The sequence below is a fragment of the Barbus barbus genome (assembly GCF_936440315.1).
Source record: "Barbus barbus genome assembly, chromosome: 21".
NCBI classification, from domain to species: Eukaryota; Metazoa; Chordata; class Actinopteri; order Cypriniformes; family Cyprinidae; genus Barbus; species Barbus barbus.
The window spans coordinates 30,881,208-30,904,291 of record NC_136749.1 but is presented as its reverse complement, the minus strand read 5'-3'; the positions used below and the strand labels follow the sequence as shown (position 1 = coordinate 30,904,291).

General features: G+C 38.0%; 1 protein-coding gene across 2 annotated transcripts in view; it reads left to right on the top strand.

Moving 5' to 3' along the window:
• Positions 1 to 22,379, top strand: part of LOC306887712 (DENN domain-containing protein 4B-like) — a 45,120-nt gene extending 22,741 nt beyond the window's left edge. For both annotated transcript variants that reach the window (XM_079445683.1, XM_079445684.1), the window contains exons 13-28: positions 2,016 to 2,161; positions 2,250 to 2,383; positions 5,165 to 5,279; positions 5,381 to 5,587; positions 5,781 to 5,909; positions 6,915 to 7,059; positions 7,139 to 7,282; positions 8,136 to 8,346; positions 9,698 to 9,974; positions 11,349 to 11,453; positions 12,725 to 12,900; positions 13,658 to 14,045; positions 14,400 to 14,499; positions 16,361 to 16,526; positions 16,608 to 16,666; positions 19,989 to 22,379. In XM_079445683.1, the coding sequence (XP_079301809.1) occupies positions 2,016 to 2,161; positions 2,250 to 2,383; positions 5,165 to 5,279; positions 5,381 to 5,587; positions 5,781 to 5,909; positions 6,915 to 7,059; positions 7,139 to 7,282; positions 8,136 to 8,346; positions 9,698 to 9,974; positions 11,349 to 11,453; positions 12,725 to 12,900; positions 13,658 to 14,045; positions 14,400 to 14,499; positions 16,361 to 16,526; positions 16,608 to 16,666; positions 19,989 to 20,134 (2,648 nt within the window). In that variant the 3' untranslated portion in view covers positions 20,135 to 22,379. The remainder of the gene's footprint in view (positions 1 to 2,015; positions 2,162 to 2,249; positions 2,384 to 5,164; positions 5,280 to 5,380; positions 5,588 to 5,780; positions 5,910 to 6,914; positions 7,060 to 7,138; positions 7,283 to 8,135; positions 8,347 to 9,697; positions 9,975 to 11,348; positions 11,454 to 12,724; positions 12,901 to 13,657; positions 14,046 to 14,399; positions 14,500 to 16,360; positions 16,527 to 16,607; positions 16,667 to 19,988) is intronic.
• The last annotated feature ends 705 nt before the right edge of the window (positions 22,380 to 23,084 follow it).

Below are 23,084 nucleotides of genomic sequence, written 5' to 3'. Positions count from 1 at the left end.
ATAATATCAGGAAAAGCGTATTCTATTTCAGCTAGTTGCCAAAGCAACATTTTTATTTAGTTTAACTTGACGAACAAACTAAAAGTTATGGAAGTCTGTTTCCACCACTGAATAAAAAATAAAAAGTTAATTGAGTTTTTTTTTTTTAGAATTGTGAGATATAATATAATTTTTTGCCAAAAAAAATGTGAGTTATAAAGTCTTTATTTTTGCAACTTTATTTCTCAGAATTCATGTAAAAAAAAAAATGCAAATAAAAGAAAATAATATTTTTCCCCCTCAGAATAGGACTTTAAAACTAGCAGTTGCGAGTTCTTATCTCACAATTCTGAGAAAAGAAGCCAGAATTCCGAGATAAAAAGTCATAATTACCTGTTTTTTTTTTTTTTTTTTTTTTGTCTTCAGTCGCAGAAACGGGCTTCCATAAAAACGAAATAGCTAAAACTAAAATAAAAAAAAGAATTAAAACTATTTAGACATTTAAAAATAAAAACTAATAAAAATGACAAAATAAAATTATTAAAACTTTACGTAAAATTTGAAAAATAAAAATACACTGCATGTATAATAATTATTAGGCAAGTTGCCCGTCCAAAAAAAAAGTCACCACCTGGATTTAATTAAGCGAATAGGTAAGCTCCTCCCATTGGATAATTACTGCAGGGGTGATTATGTGCCCAAAGAATGAGGTCAGCTGACTACCGGAATATACTGAATGACCAGGGGTTTCCATCAATGATTTTTTTCTTCCCTGATGGCACGGGTATATTCCAAGATGACAATGCCAGGATTCATCAGGCTCAAATTGTGAAAGAGTGGTTCAGGGAGCATGAGACATCATGTGCCACCACAGAATCCAGAACTTAACCCCATTGAGAATCTTTGGGATGTGCTGGAGAAGACTGTGCTGCGGTCCGACTCTCCCATCATCAACACGAGATCTGGGAGAAGAATTAATGCAACTCTGGACGGGAATAAATGTTGTGACACTGCAGAAGCTTATCGAAATGATGCCACGGCGAATGCGTGCTGTAATCAAAGCTAAAGGCGGTCCAACAAAATATTAGAGTGTGTGACTTTTGTTTTGAACGGGCAGTGTGTAAAAATAAGAACTAATTCAAAATAATAGTGAAAACTATAATAGTGTCTCTGTGATGCTAAAATAACTCTGGTCAGCAGGTTAAAATAATGAAAGACTATTAATATTGTAATTACAGAATGTTCTTCAGGGTTCTTGATCTTTTTGACCAAGTTGATTATGATTACTGGATAAGAATTTTGAAATATTTTTTACTTTAGAAAATTAATCAGAAACTTCCAATATTCAAAAAAACAAAAAATAAATAAATAAATATATATATATATAAACTCTCAGTTGTACACATTTTTTTCTTAAAATAAGAATGAAGATTTTTCAAATGATAAATTACATTATGCATTAATATACAGTATTAAATGACATTATTCCACTTACATCAGCTAATGCACTTATCAAGATAACAAAAGCTGTCAAATGTCAGAAGTTTTGCTTTTAATGACAAAAAGTATTCAAAATGAATCATTTAACTTCTGCAAAGGAATGGAAAAATATGTTAAAATACGTCATTTAATACATAAACACAAGTTTATAAATAAAAAAGTTTTTCTGTGTGTTTGGCTGCAGTAAAAGCAGAATCATCTGCTCATGTTTGCATTTTCTTCTGTCTCTGGATCATGATTCTGTCCTTGAAATCAGGATTAGATATTAAATAACGTCATGCATGCATCAGATGGTTGTAATGTGTCTCCGATTCAGACAGGAATCATGTGTTTGTGTGTTTTTCTGCTGTTTAAGAGAGAAAACAAGACTAATTCACACACCAATGATTCTCAAAAACAAAAATGCTACAAAATGCATAATTTTTAGTGTGAAAGTGTGCCGTTGAAGAGCAAAACAGACTCTATTTCTGGAATCAGCAGCCTATAATTATTAAGGGTGTCATTGAGCTGATGTGAGGGTGGTCTTCTGTCTGCAGGCTTCCTGAAGTCTCGCGATCGAGCGCAGCAGAAGATTTACACACAGCTCACGAAGACGCAGATGTTCACGCAGTTCATCGAGGAGTGTTCCTTCGTCAGCGACCGCCACGGCTGCCTCGAGTTCTTCGACGAGTGTGTGCAGAAGGTCAGACTCTCACCTGCAGTCACCTGACCGCAGCGGCCAATCAGATCGCTCCTGTGACACCTGTGTGTGTGTGTGTGTGTGTATGTAGGTGGACGTGGAGAAGCCGGAGGATGTGCGTCTGATCGATCGTGACGAGTGTCACAGCGGTGAACACACAGTGTTTATTATGCCTCCGGAGGAGCCGCAGGAGGCCGATGGCTCCGAGTGTCCTGCACACTACAGGTGTGTGATCATCACTCATATTCCTTCATTAGAGACGCTCTGATATTACTTCCCTTCTCAGCTGACGTCACTGAGGCCTGCAGGCTTTTGGTTAACCCAATAGTAATTTTAAGCAATGTTGTGTTGGTTAATATTGACCAGTTATTGTTTTAGGTTACTGTATGTGATGTGTAAAATCCTGCAGTGATGATGTAAACAAAATTTCCCTTTTTTTGAAAAAACCCAGTAGGATTGTTTCATTGGCTTTTGGATTATTAAGATTTAAAAAAGATTTTTAAAATAAAAACAACCAAATAATTAATTAAATAATAAAAAATTCATTAAAATAATAATAATAATAATAATTTGAGAAATATAATTATAAAAATATAAATTAATTAATCAATTAAAATGTATTATTTATTATTTTAATGAATTAAAATAATTTAATGTAAAATGAAAATAATTAAAAAAACTTTTCTAAAAAGTAATTTAAAATAATTTAAAAATAAAACTAATGAAAAATGTATTAAATCATAGAAATGTTAAATTAAATTAAATGAATAATTTTCAAAATAAACACAATCCAAAAACACTTTCTTAAAATTAATTCAATCATAAACATGTAAAACCAAGATAAATAAATAGTTTAAAATAAAAACACCAAAAAACATTTGCTAAAATTAATCCAATTAAACCAAAAGATGTCAAATTAAGATAAACAAATTAAATTTTAAAATGTGTTACAGTAGAAAACAGTTCTTTGAAATTGTAATAATATTTGACAATATTACTGTTTTTACGGTATTTTTGTATAAAAAAAAATCAACTTTAGTGAAAAGAAGAGACTTAAAAAAAAAAAGTAATTATTTGAAACTTTTGACAGGTATATATATATACAGAGAGAGAGAGAGAATTTTATATATACAGTGCTCTCCAAAAGTATATGAACAGTAAAGACAAAATTGTTCTGTTGGCTGTTGAGTCAAGACATTTACAAATACAAATCAAGAGTTTGGAAACCACCAGCAACCAACAACGACCTGATCGGCTGAGAAAACAACAGTAGCTGATGACAGACAAATCATAAAAGCTGTGAAAATGAACCCTAAAAGACTGTCTGTAAAATCAGCAACAACTTCCAGAAAGCTGTGATGCTCTGACAATCTACTGTCCTCAGGAGACTTTGACACAGAATTACAGATGCTACACAGCAAGATGCAAACCTCTGACCAGCTCCAAACATAGAAAGACAAGAGTAGAGTTTGCAGAAAAGCACAAAGGTGAGCCAGAAGAGTTTTGGAACTGTGTTTATGGACCGATGAGACAAAGATGAACCTTTATCTAAGTGATGGGAAAGCACTAATGTGGAGAAAGAAAGTGAACTGCAATGATCCCAAGCATACAGCCTCATCTGTAAAGCATGGTGGAGGTGGTGTCATGGCATGGGCATGCATGGCTGTCTCTGGAACAGGCCCTCTCAACTTTACTGATGACTTAATGTATGATGACAGTAGCAGAATGAATTTGGAAGGATACAAACCCATCTTACCTACCAATATTCAAGAAAATGCCACCAGATTCATTGGGAAGTGCTTCATATTGCATCAGGACAATGACCCAAAACACCCTGCAGTTCAGTCAAGGAGTTTATAAGAGCAAAGAAATGACAAGCAACAATTGGGATTGGCTGCATTAAAGGCTGGGAAAAGTCTTTCAAAGGATGAGAGCAAGAGTCTGGTGATGTCTATGGGTCACAGACTCACTGCTGTGATTGTGTGCAAGGGATCTGCAACTAAATAATAGCTTTTAATCTTTTATATCTGCCTTATGTTCAACTGCTCCAATACTTATGCTCTCATCAATGAGTGGGATGAACTCTAAAAGTGCTGTTCTTTTTATTTGGTAAAACATGTATGTGTTGAAACGGCTAATAATAAAATGTGACATTCTGTAGTTTTGTCTCATATTCATCTTTTAATCATATTTGCCAATGTCTTGACTCCACAGCCAACAGAGCAATTTTGTCTTTACTGTTCCAATACTTATGGAGGGCACTGTGTGTATATAGATATATATATGCATGTATATAATTTTTTATTTTATTTATTTATTTAGGTACTTTAGGGGTTTATTTAGGGTCCATGTACTTTAATCAGCATTCAAAATAAAAGTAATTTCTGCCAAAGGGTTCATTTCCTTCAGGAGATACATCATTAACACCACAGTTACAAACCACCTGACTGCACAACATATCATAAATGAGGAGGACAACATACAACATCAACACAGAAGGAAAGAAAAAATGAACAATTAATGAACGCACAAAACCTGGTGCTGGAGAGAGATTGAGCTCAAACGCTATCAGACCCTCATCATCTGCTGGCAGGAGAGCACTGTAACACACACACTTCACAGTTCTGACCTCAGCTTATATATTAAAACCCCAGTGAGCCCATGACAGTGGAAACAGAAGTGCAGAAATACTCGTTTCTGGTTTTATTCACTCTATAGTAGCGCACACGTCATGATTCACTCAAAATACAGCACATTATAGAAGAACAGCGAGTGAATGTGATTATAAGAGCTTCATTATTACTATTACATCAGACAGAAACAGCTCGCTTACTCCTCAACTCTTCAGCTGTTTTTGTTCACTAAACTCTTATTTCATGTGTGTGTATCTGTGTGTGTGTGTTTGTGTGTGTGTGTGTGTATCTATCTATCTACGTGTGTGTATGTTTGTATCTCTGTGTGTGTGTTTGTATCTCTGTGTGTGTGTGTGTGTGTGTGTGTGTGCAGCTACGACACGTTCCCGGTCCTCCAGTCGGATCTGTTTGATCGGCCACAGGATCAGCTGTGGACTCCGGCTAAAGGAAGTGCTCCCAGTAGCCCCGCCCCCCGCCGCACCAAACAGGTATGCCCCTCAGCTGAAGGTCAAGTCACGGGGTCAGAGATCAGCCGGCTGACGTTGTCTGCTGTGTGTGTGTGTGTGTGTGTGTGTGTGTGTGTGTGCAGGAGATCAAGCTGGCGCAGAAGAAGGCGCAGAAGTACTCGACGGTGCCGGAGATGTGGTCCAAATGCCTGCTGGGTCACTGCTACGGACTCTGGTTCATCTGCTTACCAACATTTGTCAGAGCAGAGAGCACTAAAGTCCGAGCGCTGCACACCGCATACGAGGTGCTCAAACACATGGAGACACGCAAGGTGGTGCTGCCGGACGAGGTCAGAGACACACACACACGCACACACACACTCTCTCTCACACTCACACTCACACTCTCTCTCTCTCTCTCTCTCTCTCTCTTTCTCACACACACACACACACATCGATATGCACTAGTGATATGATGTAGACACAGTTAGTGTGTTGTGGGTTGTCTCTCTCCTGATGTGTGTGTGTGTGTGTGTGTCGCAGGTGTGTTACCGTATCCTCATGCAGCTGTGTGGTCAGTACGGTCAGCCGGTTCTCGCGGTCAGAGTTCTGCTGGAGATGAAGCGGGCAGGAATTACGCCCAACACCATCACATACGGATACTATAATAAAGTGACGTGTTTCATATTAATGAGCTCACACAGGGCTTCCCAAACCCGGGTTTCATTAAATGATAAAAATGCGCAATGAAAAGAAGTCATTTTAAAACAAAAACAATCAGATAATTAATTAAATCATAAATATGTCAAATTACAATAAATAAATAATTTAAAAAGAAAAATGATCAAAAACAATTACTAAAAATTAAATAATGAAAATGTATACATATACAAATAAATACATAATTAAAAAATAAAAATGACCCAAAACATTTACGTTTTTTATCATAAAAATGTCAAATTATGATAAATAAATTTAAATTAAAAACAAAAATGTAATCATATGAAAGTTATATTAAAATAATTGATTTTAATAATAAAACACCATTTACTAAAATTAGTTAAATCATAAAATTGTAAGGTTAAAACAAATAAATAGTTTAAAATTAAAAGCAATAAAAAACACTTTCAAAAATGAAATCATAAATATAAAAAAATTTAGAAAATATTTTGGTGGCTTTTCTTTTTAAATTTTTTATAAGTCATATAATGTAGGGGTGTAGTAGTTAAACAGCCATGAATATCCCTCTGATGATAACACATGCCTCGCAGATACAAACAGGGTAAATATTGTTTTATGTTTTGATTAAAAGATAATTAATGGCTGGCTGCATTTCATATTCTTTATTACTACATATCAGACTGTAGATTTGCACTAGATAAAATTAAATAATCCACAAAAGATGAAATCAACAGATGCAAGAAGTATTGGATGAAGCCCGTGTGCATTAATGTTTACTCTAACTGTATAGAGATTTTCATGGAGAATATATCCTGCTAATTTTTCTGACTTTGAAGCATAGCCTACTGCCACATAAAACATAGTTTTATCCAGGCCTGGTTCTAGAATTAAATACTGCAGGTGCTTCAGAAAGAGTTTGGGAATCCCTGATACAACGTACAGATGAAAGTCTTCTCTTCACTCATGCAAGTGTGTGTTTTATTCTGCCGTCTGTAGGCGGTGCTAGAGAGCAAATGGCCATCCACCAATCAGGGAGGGCGTCTTCGCTGGGCGAAGCTGCGTAACGTGGTATTGGCCGTGGCTCACTTCAGGCAGCCAATCAAACAGCAGCAGAGGAGCGCATCATTCAGCACCCCCGCAGGTCAGAGAGGCCCCGCCTCCGGCGTGTGATTGACAGACGTCAGCAGCGTCACATACTCACATTCTGCTCCTGTCTACAGGAGACGCACTGTCCAAGCCCCGCCCCTACTCGGCTCTGATTCGTCAGTCCAGCTGGAGCGGGTTGAGTGAGAGCTCGAGCCACGAATCACTGATGAGTCTGGCCAAGAGCAGCAGTCTGAGCAGCGTTCAGCCGTCAGGATGCAGTGAGTGACTGATAATAACTCACGTCTGATCTTCCTGTTTCTGGAGCACAAAACCTGTCTTAAGTAGCAGAGTATGTTTGCAGCGATAGCCAACAATACATTGTATGGGTCAAAATTATCCATTTTGACAGAAATCATTAGGATATTACAGTGTTTTTCATCTGCTTACACACAAAATCTTTCCTTGTTACACAGTTTCTGAAAGCTGTCACTCAAACAGAAGCACACACCAAATCTGCAAAACCAGACACTAATTCTCAGCCTTTGACTCAGTTTTCAGTTTCATAAAACACTTTTTGCAAAACACAACACAGTTCTCCATGTAACACAAATCTAACAGGAATTAATATTATGGCAAAGGTGTTTGCAAATGTTTGCTTTTGAGATGTTTGTGATATGTTGAATGCATTGCTTCATTTTGCAAGAGATGTGAGGCGTTTTGCATTTTGTGTGCAATTCTTGGTTTGTGTGTAAAGTTATTAAAAAAAGAGGCAAAGTTTTGAAAATGTGTGTAAACAGTTGAAAAAAAACTGCAAGTAAAGATCATGTTCCATGAAGATATTTATACCATAAATATACCAAAACTTCATTTTTGATTAATTGCTAAGAACTTAATTTGAACAACTTTAAAGGAGATTTTCTCAATATTTAGATTTTTTTGCTCCCTCAGATTCCAGATTTTCTAATAGTTGTATCTCAGACAAATATTGTCCTATCATAACAAACCATACATCAATGGAAATATGATTTATTCAGCTTTCAGATGATGTATAAACGTCAGTTTCAAACAAATTGACCCTTATGACTGGTTTTGTGCTCCAGGGTCTCATTTCAGTCTTTGTCTGTTTATCAGAGCTGAAGCTGTCAAAGAAAGCAGCTGCGCAGACGGCCGCAGACGGTGCATCCGCAGCCTCACGCAAGCCTCCCGCCGGCCGTCGCGAAACACTGAGTCCTCCAGCACCTGTGCTTGTGCGCCGCAGCGACGTCTGCCTATCCACCTTCTACAGAGACTGCGCAGAGGACGCAGACGCAGACTGCAGGTGTCAGCCGGGGAGGGACAGCAGGTACACAGACAGATTAAACAAGCATAAATGAGTAAAAAAATATATTTATTCACCCCTTCAACAACTATCTGATTAAAAAAATTTAAATTATTATTGAATTTTTTTTATCTTAACAAATTAATCAGAAATCATAACAATTATTTTTGCATTTTATTTTATTTTTATTCAATTTTAACAAATTAATTAAATCATGGAAACCATACAAAAAAAAATAATAATTAAATTATATTTTATTTTCTATTTATTAACAAATTAATGAAATTAAAATTGTAAAATCAAAATAATTTAAAAACAATCAAGACAAAACATGTTTATTAGTGTGTTACTGCTCTTAAACAGTAACTAATCTCTTGCAGCTTGAGCAAAGGAAGTGCATAAATGCTTGTTTTCAAAGGTGAATAACTAGTGGATCTTCATTATAATAAGCTCTAATTAGATTGATTTAATGTGATGTCCACTAGACCAGCGGCTCTCAACCAGGGTTCCAGGACCTCAAGATGACTTAAAATCAGTTCAGATATTATAAAAACATGCTGTAAAGTACAGAAAATATGTTTAAACAAATAAAAATAAAAACATTATTGTTTTAATTCACCCCATCTGATTAAAAAGAAATAACAAAAAAACCCACTAAACGCTATAAATTAAATCATAAAAATGTACAAATTTAAATAAACAGGTACCTTAAAACAACAAAAATTTACTAAATTTACTTAAAAATTTTCAAAAAAGGACAAATAAATTTAAAAAATATGAAAAAAAAATATTAAATCAAAAAAGTAAAATTAAGATAATTTAAAAACAAAAAATTAAAATGAATTCAATCAAAAATGTAACATTAAGATAAATAATTTAAAAACAAAAAATTAAATAAATGTAAAATTAAAATAAATAAAAGTTATGACTAATTTTTTTATTTTTCAATCTTTTAAACCTGTAACAGTGAATCATGAATGACTGTCACACAGATTAATTGGTTTAGAGAGCAAGAAACCTGAAATGTAATGTACAAAAAAAAAGAATTGCAATTACATTAACTGCAAAATAATTACAGCTGATATTGTTATGGATCATGAGGGAGAAGCCTTGAGAGCCGCTGGACTAGACACTGAATAGATGTGTTGATTAGAGTGTCTTTACATGGAGTGGAGTTCACAAACAGATGGATGAAGAATGAAAGTTGATCAGTTTTTACTTTGGCACTGATTTTCTGACAAATATATTTATAAACTATTTTCAAAAAGAAACATGAAAATCGTATGAATTCAGAAAGGAGCTTGTTCTGTGTGATTGTTATTGGTGGCAGGTTAACAGGTTTATGGTTTCGTGTCGTTTCACTCGCGCTCTGCAGGTCGGTGGAAGTGAGGGAGACTCTGAACAGGAAGTCAGTCGATGAAAACTACAACAACGTTTTGTCTCCGAGCCGTGGTCTGGCCGGGAAACTGCAGCAGCTGCTGACGCCAACGAGGAACCGTTCATCGGTGCGACGAGCCGCTAGCGTAGACAACCGGCGGCCGGGAGCGAACGGACACTCACGCCACACCTACGAGCAGAAACCGTCCCGCAAGAGCCAGATGACCGAGAGTCTGCTGAAGGCCAAGGAGCGGCTGTACAACGCCACGTCTGAGGTGACTACAACTAGGGCTGACGTCAAATTGATTCAAAACCATTGCTGATGAACGTAATGCAGGACAACGACGAAAATTCACGATATGAGCGCAAAAAACCACCCTCATATTCATTTATGAGTTCATACAACAGTTCGATACACAAGTTAATATTGTGTGCTACATTTTAAACGCAAAGTTGTAGGGCTGTCAAAATGGCTGAAAAACTAAATTCAAATTTTGTGTTTAAATATTATCAATATTCAAATTATATTTGAATTTAAAAGGCATAATTTCAGTTAGGGGGAAAAAAAGCGTTCGAGCAAAATATTACTAATGCACGTCTCTTCAAAGCTATAAAATAACACGACTATCTTTGAAAAAAAAAGTGCATAATGTTTAAAATAATGTTTATAAACCATACGTAATTAATAAAGTTGCTTAAACAATTAGAAACAAAACAGCGTCATGTATGTATGTATGTATAGTTTAATACAAAGGACCGAAAACCAATCACAAAGAGCACTTTTTTCATTTATAAAACATGAAACATTTTTGCATTCGAATGTGGATTTTTATTTGATTTTTTTTTTGACAGCCCTACAAAGTTGTCTGTTGTTGCTCAATTTCACAAATGAATATAGTTCTGATGAGAAGAACTGTTGAGCATCTCTGATCAACACACAGCAGTGATTCATTACTGAATGGATTCATGGTTTTGAATGAATCGAGTGAGTCAGTGATTCAGTGAATGAATGAATCGGGTGAATGAATAATTAAATGATTTACTCATGAAGAAAGTGACACACCGCCACCTACTGGTGCTATTAGTTTCGTATTGAGAGGATCATTTCATTTTTTTAAAATTATTTTATATTTCAATATTCATTTAAAAAAACATTAAAAAGTTAGTTCACCCAAAAATGAAAACTAGCCCATGATTTACTCACCCTCAAGGCATCCTAGCTGTATATGACTTTCTTATTCCAGACGAATCCATTCGGAGTTATATTAAAAATTATCCTGGCTCTTCCAAGCTTTATAATGGCAGTGGGTGGCCGTTTTTGTTCAACAGTCCAAAAGTAGTCAAATAAAGTTCAAGAAGCATCCATCCATAATAAAACGTGCCTCAAACGGCTCCGGGGGGTGAATAAAAGCCTAATACCTATTTATTATCATTTATTTATGCAATGTTGAATCAAATATATATTTTTTAAAGCTATTCTTTAATGTTTATTCAATGCACAATAATAAGTTTAAATCATCTTTTGATGGGTAATTTCTCAGCCCAAACTGATCTGCGATTAATTTGCGATTATTTAGATTAATTTAACAATATTAATTAGATTCCATCGACAGCCCTAATAATAATTGTGAGTATCTCTATGTCTGTAGAGTTCTCTGTCTGTAGGGAGTGACATTGACATGATGGACATCCAGACGCTGGCGGTTCCTCTCAGGAAGTCGTGGGATTCTGCACAGGAAGGGGCGGGCATTGAGGTTTGACGACACTTTCTTGGCAATATTATTTACTTGATTGCACAGACACTATTAGAAGAATGAAATATTGACTGTTTACTATTGTTACTGTTTTTGCTTACATTATCGACAGTGTTTTCCTGTTTAAAACTCTAATGTTGCTTTGACACAATCTGTGTAGTATAAGTAAAGGATAATGCACAGCCAGCCATGCATTATCCCGCTTATACCTTGGTCATTTGCCAGCATTTACAAGTTAAAGTTGTTAATGATGTTTCGTAGCACAATATTTGACTGGAACGGTAACAATTACGGTTATTTTCTTCAGTTATGGCTCGTTAGCATTCTGCCCGCTTCAAACCAGACTCATAGCAGAAATAGTGCAGCAAGATCACATTTATTTGAATTAATTATCGATCGAGAGAGAGAGAGATGACAGTTGTGTGTGCGTTATCTTTGTCTGTGCGTCTCTCTACAAACAATGAAGCTGTGTTACTTCAAAAACAGCAATTTTACACCTCGTTGCTGAGGAATATAATGTAGTGATCTAGTATCTAGGGTAGTTTATTAATAAAAGTCGCTGGGAAGCGTTTGTGTTTGTGTGTGTGTGTGTGTGTCTGCGATCTCCGACTCTCTCTCTCTCTATCTCTCTCTCTCTCTCTCTCTCTCTCTCTCTCTCTCTCTCTATCTCTCTCTCTGTGTATGTCAAGTCAAGTCACCTTTATTTATACAGCGCTTTTAACAATACAGATTGTGTCAAAGCAGCTTTACAGTATCGTCAATAATGCAAAAGGACAATAGTAAACACTATTGCGGAGACCTGGACAACTAGATGAGCCCCTAATTATCTGAGAAAAGTAACGGCCCTAGTACTGAGCCTTGAGGTACTCCATACTGCACTTGTGATCGATATGATACCTTTTCATTCACTGCTACGAATTGATGGCAGTCAAAGAAGTACGATTTGAACCATGCCAACTAATGCCAACAAAGTTTTCTAGTCTATTCAAAAGAATATTGTGTGTGTGCGAGTGATTTGTGTACGTTTGTGTGCATCAATTAAAGCAGCGCATTAATATAAAACTGTGATTAAACTGACAGAAACTACCTGTGCATTAAGAGTTTTAATGCATGCCTGCCAGCCAATCAGAATCAAGTATTCAGGCAGACCATGGAATAAAGCGCTATAGAAATAAAGGCGACTTGACTTGGCAGTGATCAGACTGTCATCATGCTGACGTGAATCCTTCTCTGTGAATGTGTTTATGTTTATCTCTGTGTCTGCGTGTCAGGTGCAGATGTCGAGCTGCTCGCTGTGCCGCAGCTGTAATTCTCTGGTGTATGATGAGGAGATCATGGCCGGCTGGTCGTCTGATGACTCTAATCTCAACACCACCTGTCCGTTCTGCTCCGCACCATTCGTGCCGCTGCTAAACGCAGAGATCTGTGACCTGGGGCCTGTCTGCAGGTAACGCAGACTACTACAACTAACACCAGATTTAACATTGCTAGTTCAAATAAAATAAACATTAACTGAAATAAAATTACATTTATTTAAAAAAGCATCATTTCTCATTTTCATTTAATCTAATACATTTTTTTTAACTAAAATAACTAAAACTGAAATAAAAATTAATTTAAAAAACTATATAGACATTAAAAAGATTACAACTATTTTGAAACATTATTTATTAAAGTTTTTTATTTTATTTAAAAAGTAGATTATAATAATTTCTTTGAAATTTTAATTTTTAATAATAAAAAATTATTATTAAGGGAAATTCTACCTCGCATTTCTACTTCACAAAAAAAATCACATTTTCAGTACATTTGATAATTCTGTGATCAGTGAAAGAACAATGAAAGAATCACTGTCTGAAATACTGCTGTCACAACAAATAACTGTTTTTCCAAACTCAAACATATATTTAAAAAAATTCTAAACAAATATATAAAGTTTGTAATTGTTTCTGCAACACATTATTTAAATAATTTGCTTTTGTCCAGTACAGCGTCTCTAAAACTATTTTATAAATGCACAAGGAATATTAATATAAAAATCTAAGCTAAGGTTTCCCAAAATGTGGAGTGTTATTTACATGATCTGCAGCTTCATGAACTTCTGAATACATATAAAATATCAATAGAAGGATCTGAAGTATGAATGAAGTGTCATATAGAATCACAGGATCTGTGTGTGTGTGTGTGTGTGTGTGTGTGTGCAGCGTGGATCGCAGTAACCTGAGCACGGAGGATGAGCTGGAGAACATCGTGCGTCCTCCCTCCGCTCCGGACGAATCTCTGCCACATCTGTGTAACGGTGTCAGAGAGAATGACTCCAGCTCCGAGACCAGCAGCCAATCAGAGAGCAGCGTGCTGTCGGTGGGCGGAGCCCCGCAGGTGACGGTGGCGTACCTGAGCCCGCTGGTGCTGCGCAAGGAGATGGAGAGTCTGCTGGAGAACGAGGGCGAGGCTGTTCTCTCTCAGGTCCAGTTGCTCGACAGTCACTCCATCCTCTTCTGGAATCTGGTTTGGTACTTCACTCGCCTCGGCCTGCCCAGTAACCTGCTGCAGCTGCTGCGGACGTCTCCGCTGACCGCACGCCTCACACAGGTCTCACACACACACTACACGCACATGCACACATACACACACAATCATATACACGCACACACACACATACACAGGCACACGCACACATACAGGCACACACACACACACACACACACACACAGACACACACACACACACACATACACAAACAGACACACACACACAAACACTATACACGCACACACATGCACGCACACATTCAAAATATATAATATTCAAATATACACACAAACTCACACACAGACACATAAACTCTCTAACTCACACACACACACACAGACACACCCACTCGCACACAAACACACACACACACACACACACAGAGGAGCTCAGCTGACTGTGTTTGTGTGTCAGGGGTCAGAGGGCACCGCGGTGCGTGTGAGGCTGCTGTGGGACACACTGACCCCGGATTCGGAGCAGTGGCCGCCGCTCTACATGCTCTGGAGGATTCACAGTAAGACACACACACGCGCACACACACACACACACACAGGGCATAAAGCCTGGCTCACACTACAGGAGTTTTAGCCCGATTATCCCTGATTTCCCCCTCCCGAGAATCGGAGGAAAAATCTTGTCGAGCACCTCGATCGGTCCCGATGTTCGGCCGGATTATCTGGTAATGTGAGGTGTTCACAGATCGAACCTTGCACCTCCCGATCTGCTTGCACACAAATCGGGGCCGCCCCGATCATATCAAACATGTTTGATATTTAGGATTTAAATCGGGATGATGACGGCTGATTGCGTCATGTACTTTCACAATAGCCAAAGCGCAACCGCAAATACAGCTGCTGCACAGGTCCGTTGGATAGTAGAGACGGAGGAAATGGCTTCTTGAAATTTTGTAGTAACACTGTCTGTATAATGTATCGAAAACGTATCACAACTGTAGGAGAAAGAGAATCACTGGGGTGAAAACGCTTCATTTTTGAACGTAACGTTACCGTAAAGCTGCTAGAACGCTAGCTAACATATGTAAACATTGCTGATGAGCTGCTGTGCGAGATCACGTGAGGCGCTCCGTCTGGCATGATAATCTTAATAATATCTTGTAGTGCGTGATGCACCACGATATTCAAATATTGTAGTGTGTGCATGTTTAAGATTTGAGGGAAGAAAATCTGTGAAGATTCTCCTTATGTGTGTGTGCTGCAGCCAGATTTCATAATCGGTTAGGATTTTAAAACTCCTGTAGTGTGAGCCCGGCTTAACGCTCATAACACATTCAAATCTGTACTACTTTAACATTCCACAATCATTGTTTTATTACACATTTATGAATAAATCAGTATATATAAATTATTTAATTTAGAAGTGTCATATTTGCGATTTATTTTTTTTATTCATGTAAGCTATAGCTTCTGACCTTTAAATGGAAACATGATTTTATGACACCAATTAACTGCTTTATTTAATCAGAAACAGTCTAAATGTTTTTTGTGTATTTTACTTTCATTTTATTAAAAGTAGGCCAACAGCACCCCCTACGGAATTAAAACTCCTTACCGAACGGGCATTAGGACCCGGGGGAGGCTGCCGCTGCACGTCCTATTACTGTTTACGCAATCACAAACCGAACGCATCATTCTGTAGGTGCTTTCACAGATTAAATGCAGTGATCCAAAAGACTGAATCTAATCAGATTCAGGCAAAACTTTGCTTCAAGAATGAGCCACACTGCTGATGTGATCTAATCACTAGCACACCCTGAGCACATGTGAATTAACGTATTCCTCTTATCGGCAAGACATATTGGCATAATTCTTCATATCAGGCGATTATATACATTTAAAGCTATTATCGGCTGTTTTCGATATCGGTCCGATAATATCGTGCATACCTAGTAAAAATAGCTGTTTCCCCGGTAACGGCTGTACACAAAGCAGCACTGCGCTTACAAACACTGCTTTATGAAATGGAAATGAAATCAACCAATCATCGCAGATTAGCATCACGCAAAGGAGAGGTTTGGAAAAATGAATCGTTGAGCGAATCGTTTGGGAGTCGTTGAGCATGTAAGGTAAAAATAAATGCATATTTTAAGACAAGAAAAGTGTTCATTTTTTGATCTTGCATGCATGTCAACCTGTTGTTGGGGACTCCCAAAACCAAAATATGAACCTTTCATAACCCATAATAGGGGCATTTTAATGTAACTATTCCGGGTCAAAACAGACATGAATGAGGGTAACACTCGGCAAGTGTCAAATGCAAGTAAAAATCAGCACTGGCAAGTATATGTAATCGCCTACATTATTAATAATCTGCTGATTCCCGTTATTGATTGATGTGATTCCCCTCCCGTCCTGCAGGTGGTGTCCCCAAGCGCAGCTACAGCTGGCGGCATCACAACCATCCCTTCAGCCTCAACTTCCTGGAGGAAGTGCTGCGCTGGATCGGCATGAACGAGGTACACAAGGCCATCACGCTCTTCCTGGATGCGGTTGCTAAGCAGCCCGGCACTCCGCGGATACAGAGGTGAGGTGTGGTGATTCTCAGGTGATGCTCAGGTGAGTCTGAAGCTCGCAGACTCTGACGTGTGTTTGTGTGGATCTGCAGGAGTCTGTACAGAGAGATGCTCTTCCTCACGCTGGCCGCCATGGGCAAAGATCACATCGGTGAGTCGCGCAAAACCAGCAAACTCCAATAAAAAAAACTGCATTTATTTTTACATTTATTTTTATTTCTGTTTTAGAAAGAAAACTTAAAGTAATAGTTCAACAAAAAAGATCGACATTTGCTATTATTTTTTTACTCTCAGGCCATCCAAGATGTAGGAGAATTTTTTTTTCTTCAGTAGAACAGTAAAGAAGATTTTTATCTGAAACCATGATCCTTGGCGATTCATAAAATGCAAGTCAATGGCTACCGGCACTTTGAGAGACAAAAACGCATATACAGGCAACACAAAATTAAAACTTTACTCCTGACAATATATATTAAGGTCTTATGAAGCGAAACAATCAGTCTGTGCAAGAAACTGAACATTATTTACAGCATTATTTCCTGTCATCCAGCGCCTCAGACAAACAGGAAAATATTAGATTAGATTAATGTATGTATATACGTGTGTGTGTAGTATGCATATGTATACTTCATTGAACAGAGTGCAAGTAATGAGGTAGAGAAACAGAGACAAACTCAATGCAAATTACTGTAAATATATAACATAAGGTGCAAATGAACAAGTGTAACACAGAAGGTGCAATATACAGGCCCTATTTTAACGATCTAAGTGCATGGTCTAAAGCGCAAGGCACATGTGCACTTAGGGTGTGTCCGAATCCACTTTTGCTAGTTTAATGACGGGAAAAACGGTCGGCGGAATTTGCAAGAGCAAACACTGAACGAGTCTCCAGAGAGAAAACGGAGCTGCTTGTGCGAGAGGTAGCCTAATTCTGATACATGTAATGACTATCCATTATGATATGTAGGCATTTATATATTTATGTAGCCTACACAATAATAATCTTTTACATTGTAATCCTTTCATTTTTAATATTTGGCATGTTTGTGTGCTGCTGCGAGTCCCTGTGTGTGTAATAAGCAGAGTGTTCGCACATTGTGGACCCACCTATAGGCTCATATTACCCAAAAAAATACTGCGCCATTGACTTTAGACCAGGTTTTAGTTGGTCAAAGGCACAGTCTACTTAATTTGCCTCAAAATAGCAATGTACCAATAATGCACCTGAACACACCTCTTTTTTAGACCAGCACACCCATGAGCGCACAAATGGACGCAAATGCATTTGCTATTGGGCTGAAACTAGCAAAAAACACTTGCGTCCCGCCTGAACCACCGTGGTGTCATCTGCAAACTTGATTATGGAGTTAGTGCCATACACAGGTATGCAGTTGTGGGTGAAAAGGGAGAAGAGGATTGGGCTCAGCACAGAACCCTGTGGTACACCAGTGTTGGAGGAAGTGTGGTTACTGATTCTAATAGACTGTAGTCTGTTGGTGAGAAAGTCCAGGCTCCAGTTACAGAGGGAAGGACAGATGCCTAGATCAGTGAGCTTGGAGATCAGTTTGGATGGGATCACAGTATTGAAGGCAGAACTGAAATCAATGAATAGCATCCTGACGTATGTGTTGTTACTGTCCAAGTTGAAAATGTTTGTGAAGACCTCAGCCAGCTAATCTGCACAGGCTCCAAGCACTCACCCAGGGATTCTTTCAAACAGTTTGAAAGTGAAAGTGAAGTGACATTCAGCCAAGTATGGTGACCCATACTCGGATTTCGTGCTCTGCATTTAACCCATCCAACATGCACACACACAGCAGTGAACACACACACACACCGTGAACATACACCCGGAGCAGTGGGCAGCCATTTTATGCTGCAGCGCACGGGGAGCAGTTGGGGGTTCGGTGTCTTGCTCAAGGGCACCTCAGTCGTGGTATTGAGGGTGGAGAGAGCGCTGTACATTCACTACCCCACCTACAATTCCTGCCGGCCGGAGACTCGAACCCGCAACCTTCGGATTACAAGTCCGACTCTCTAACCATTAGGCCACGTTTGTTTCAATGAACTGGTTCAATTCACTAGTTCATTTACGCAATCATGCAATGATGTAATGTATATACAATTATATTATTAAATCACCCAATAATGATGTGAAGCGTGGATGTTTTTCATGTCTAAAGCATATAAAGTGAACAAACTAGTCTTCATCAGCTCACCTTTTTGCATAAACAAAGAGAAACCATTTATTTCACCCCTTCATTTGATTCAGAATGCAGCGGCACGACTGATCTTCAACGAGCCCAAAAGAGCGCATGTTACACCTCTCTTCATCTCCTTGCACTGGCTACCAGTGGCAGCTCGCATCCAGTTCAAGACACTGATGCTTGCATACAGATCTACCACAGGCTCTGCACCCTCCTACTTCCACTCACTATTACGAACCTACATCCCCTCCAGAAGTCTGAGATCTGCTAGTGAGCGACGCCTTGTGGTACCATCACAGAGAGGCTCAAAATCACTCTCCAGAACATTCTCGTTCACCATTCCTGGCTGGTGGAATGATCTTCCCACCCCTATCCGGAACGCCGGATCCCTGGCAATCTTCAAGCAACAACTGAAAACTCATCTCTTTTGGCAGTACTTGACTTCATCCTAAACTAAAAAAAACTCTCTTTCTCTCTATCTTTCTCTCCCTCCCTTACTAGCTTGTACTTATTTGAACAATGACTGAGGCTTGGTGTTACGAGCACTTCCTCTGTCTGACTGCCTCTTCAAGATGAATCGCTTTTTGTATTCCCCAATTGTAAGTCGCTTTGGATAAAAGCGTCTGCCAAATGACTAAATGTTCATTCAAGTGCTTGGTTCACACATGCTCATATCAGCGGCTCATCTGTCTTCGGCTGGAGTCGAACTGTTTCCTCAGTTCAGTGACTGTTGGAGGAGCTGAATCAGTTAATTCATCACAGGATCAGATATACGGCTCATTTCCAGTCGCAGTAACTGTCAGACATCTGAGTTTTGATTAAGTAACTTCTAGATCTGTGCTCCTCGAGCCACGAACTGATTCAGATGCTTCAATCTGATTTGATGAACTGGTTCAACAAGTTCACTAAAAAGAACCGGTTCAAAAGGCTCTGGATTGCAGGTAATAATGCTGTGAATAATGTTCAGTTTCTTGCACAGATCAATCGTTTCCCTTCATAAGACCTCAATCAGGAGTCATGGGGATTAATTTAGTGTTGTCTGAAATGCTTTTTTGACTCTAAAAGTGATGGTAGCCATTGACTTGCATTTTATGAATTTACCAAGGACATGGTTTCAGCCAAAAATCTACTTTAATGAATAAAAAAAAGTCACCTACATCTCGCATGGCCTGAGAGTGAGTAAATTAACAGCGAATGTTGATTATTTGGTGAACTATTGCTTTAACGGTAAAGATATTTATGTTTTATTATGTTGCGTGTCCGCAGCTTCGTTTGATAAGCGTTATAAGGCGGCGTACCAGCGCTTGAGCAGTTCTCTGGGCCGAGAGGAGCTGAAGAGGAAGAGAGTCCAGCCGCCCAGTCCTAAAGCCGTCGACTGCAGACGCTGCTTCCTGCTGCCGCTGGAGTGCTGATCACACACTCATATACACACACACACACATACATACACAAACACACACTCCGCTCGTCTCGCCGTCGTCTTCACGCTGCTTGAGGAGGAAACGTGACATACAGTCTGAGCGCTTCTGCTGGTACGCTTACTGCAGACGCCGCTGTGCATTATGGGAACGTGTGACCCTTTCACCAAAACTGCTTCTGTATCCCACAATGCCGAGCAAACTGACACCAGGCCGCCCCTCGGACGATTTCATAGGATCTTGATGGGGTGTCTGAATTTACCTAGTTTATTTCTGTTGGTTTGATTTCATGGAACTCATAGATGAAGATACGGGAGTATACGCCGGAAGGCATCTTGGGAGTTTGTTGAGATGATTTTGCACTGAAGTGACGCTTTGAGCTTCTTTGTTTGTGTGAGATGTTTCCTGACCAGCAGATCCATCGTCTCTGTTCTGGACAGCAGTTAAACTAGTCTGGTCAGGACTAGTTAGTTCCTCTGAACCGTGTGTGTGTGTGTGTGTGTGTGTGTGTGAGAGAGAGAGAGAAAACAGCGCTGCTGTTGATCTACAAACACAAACAGGTTTTATTCAATCATTTTAAAGTTGTCATGTGATGCGGTGTGACTGTAGAAGGATCCTGGAGAATCATATCTTCCTGTGACGCTCTGATTGTTCTGACCATCAAACACATTCACCTCCAAACTCTCACTCGTGTGAAAAACAGATCATTCATCGTTCTGTCATCATTTCCTCTCATTCAGACCTGTGGGAAGAGATTCTGAGAAATGAACCAGTGTAAATCAGTAGAGTCCAGTGATGCTCTACTGATTTTTCAAAATACAGTTACTTTTATTCATTTATCAAATTATCCATTTTCAAAACATCAAAAGAAACAGTCATCGGGTTTGAACAGCATGAGGGGTAAATGATGACAGAAGGATGATTTTTGGCTGAACTGCTTCATTAAATGTAACATCATGGCTGAATTTGTAGATTTTATTTATGCTGTTTTCAATCATGTCTGATAATATTTTTTTATTTAATTTTATTTTTCTATATACAGTAGGAGTCCAGGACATAATACAAAATTAAAAAAGGAACTAGATACATGCAATCCAGCTGAGTTCCTGTACATTTCACAACAAATTTTTAATAACAACAGAACTAAACAAAGTTACAGTTACAAAGTTTAGTTTACAACAATAATTTGCGATGACACCAATGAGCATTTTTGTTAGTGTTTTACAGTTTTGTGTGTTTCATTAAGGAGTATTTTGGAGATAAATGTGTTTTATTTTTTTAACTATGGAAAAAATGCTTTACAGTAAGATTTCATTTGTTAATGCATTAGTTAAAATGAACTAATAATAAGCAATATATACATTTACAGCATTTTTTTTATGTTTGTTAATAATGCAATTTTTAAAATGCATTGTTCATGTTAGTTAGCAGTGCATTAACTAATGTTAACAAATACTTTTGATTTTAATAATATATATTGGTAAATGTTCAAATTTCCATTATATAAGATGAATAAATGTTGTAGAAGTATTTTCATTGTTATTTGATGTTAACTGATGCAGTGAATGAATGTTAACAATTGAAAGCTTACTGTAAAGTGTTGTTAAGTGTGATTTTTCTCTAATCAAACATGTGGTTCTGTTGGTTTTGTGGAGTGTGATCTGCTGCATTTCATCCTCTCTTGTTCTGTTGTGTCAGGAAGCATCTCTCTCGTTTGCTCTTCTGATCGTGTTTCTTGAGTTTTTTGTGTTTGTCTGTGAGTTTCTTCTCCTCGAGTGAAACGGCTGTGATCTGTGTGTTTAATCACCGTTACAGAGGAAACACTCGTGACTGTAGGACTGACGCCACATTCATTAGTCTTAATTTTATTAAGGAGGAGTATGAAGCTGCTAAAAGAGTTTCAGTGGCATTAGAGGAAGTGATGTCAGAGGAAGCTGTAGTTTGTGCTCTCATTCACTGCAATAACCGCGGAGCAGCTGAGCTTCACTGCAGCATAAACGTCTGCATTTATCAAGAGAACAGAGATTATAAAGCTGTTTAAGTTTCCATGTGTTTGCTGTGCTAATTTATATTGATGTGACCTTTGACGTGAATGTTGTTTTGTTTTTTCTTTTTTAAGAAAAGAGTTTTAAGAACCAACATTCTGTGTGTTTCTTCAGATCACTGCCATGTGAGTTTGTTATAAATAATTAGCACGAGACCTTTGATTATACATGTGTGTGTGAAAAAATATTTAGTGAAATAAAACAAAAGAATCAAAGAATATAATTAGCACAAGTATAAGGAAAACAAAAACATTTAATATGTGTGTGTACAGTATATATATATATATATATATATATATATATATATATATATACATACACACACAGTTGCAAGAAAAAGTAAACTATTTTCAATTTTCCAGTTATCTGCATAAATTGCTCATTAAATTTGATTTTGATTTTCACCAAAGTCACAAATATCAACAAACAGTATTTCTAAGCTGATAAAATACAAACAATCATCATCTTTCATGTCTTTAATGAGCACACTCGTTAAACACACAAAGGGATGGAAAAAGTAAGAGAAACTAAGCTTCTGGTGTCACTAAATGCCAATTGGAGTCAGATGTTAGCAAACCAGGAGTCCAATCAACGAAACGAGAATAAAGGTGTGCTTTAGAGCTCATATAAACACCTAAACAGTGTCAGTGTGCTATTCACAAGCAGCATTAGCTGATGTGAGCCATGCCTCACAAAAAAAAAAAAAAAAGGGGGGGTTCATGTATGTAACTGGAAAGGGTTACAGAGTAACCTCAAAGACTTTAGATATTCCTCAGTCCACAGTTAGACAAACTGTCTATAAAATGGAGTCAATTTAGTACTGTGGCTACTTTCCATAGAGGTGGGCCAGCCAAGATCTCTTTAAAAGCGCAACGCAAAAAGATCAAAGAGGAGAAAAA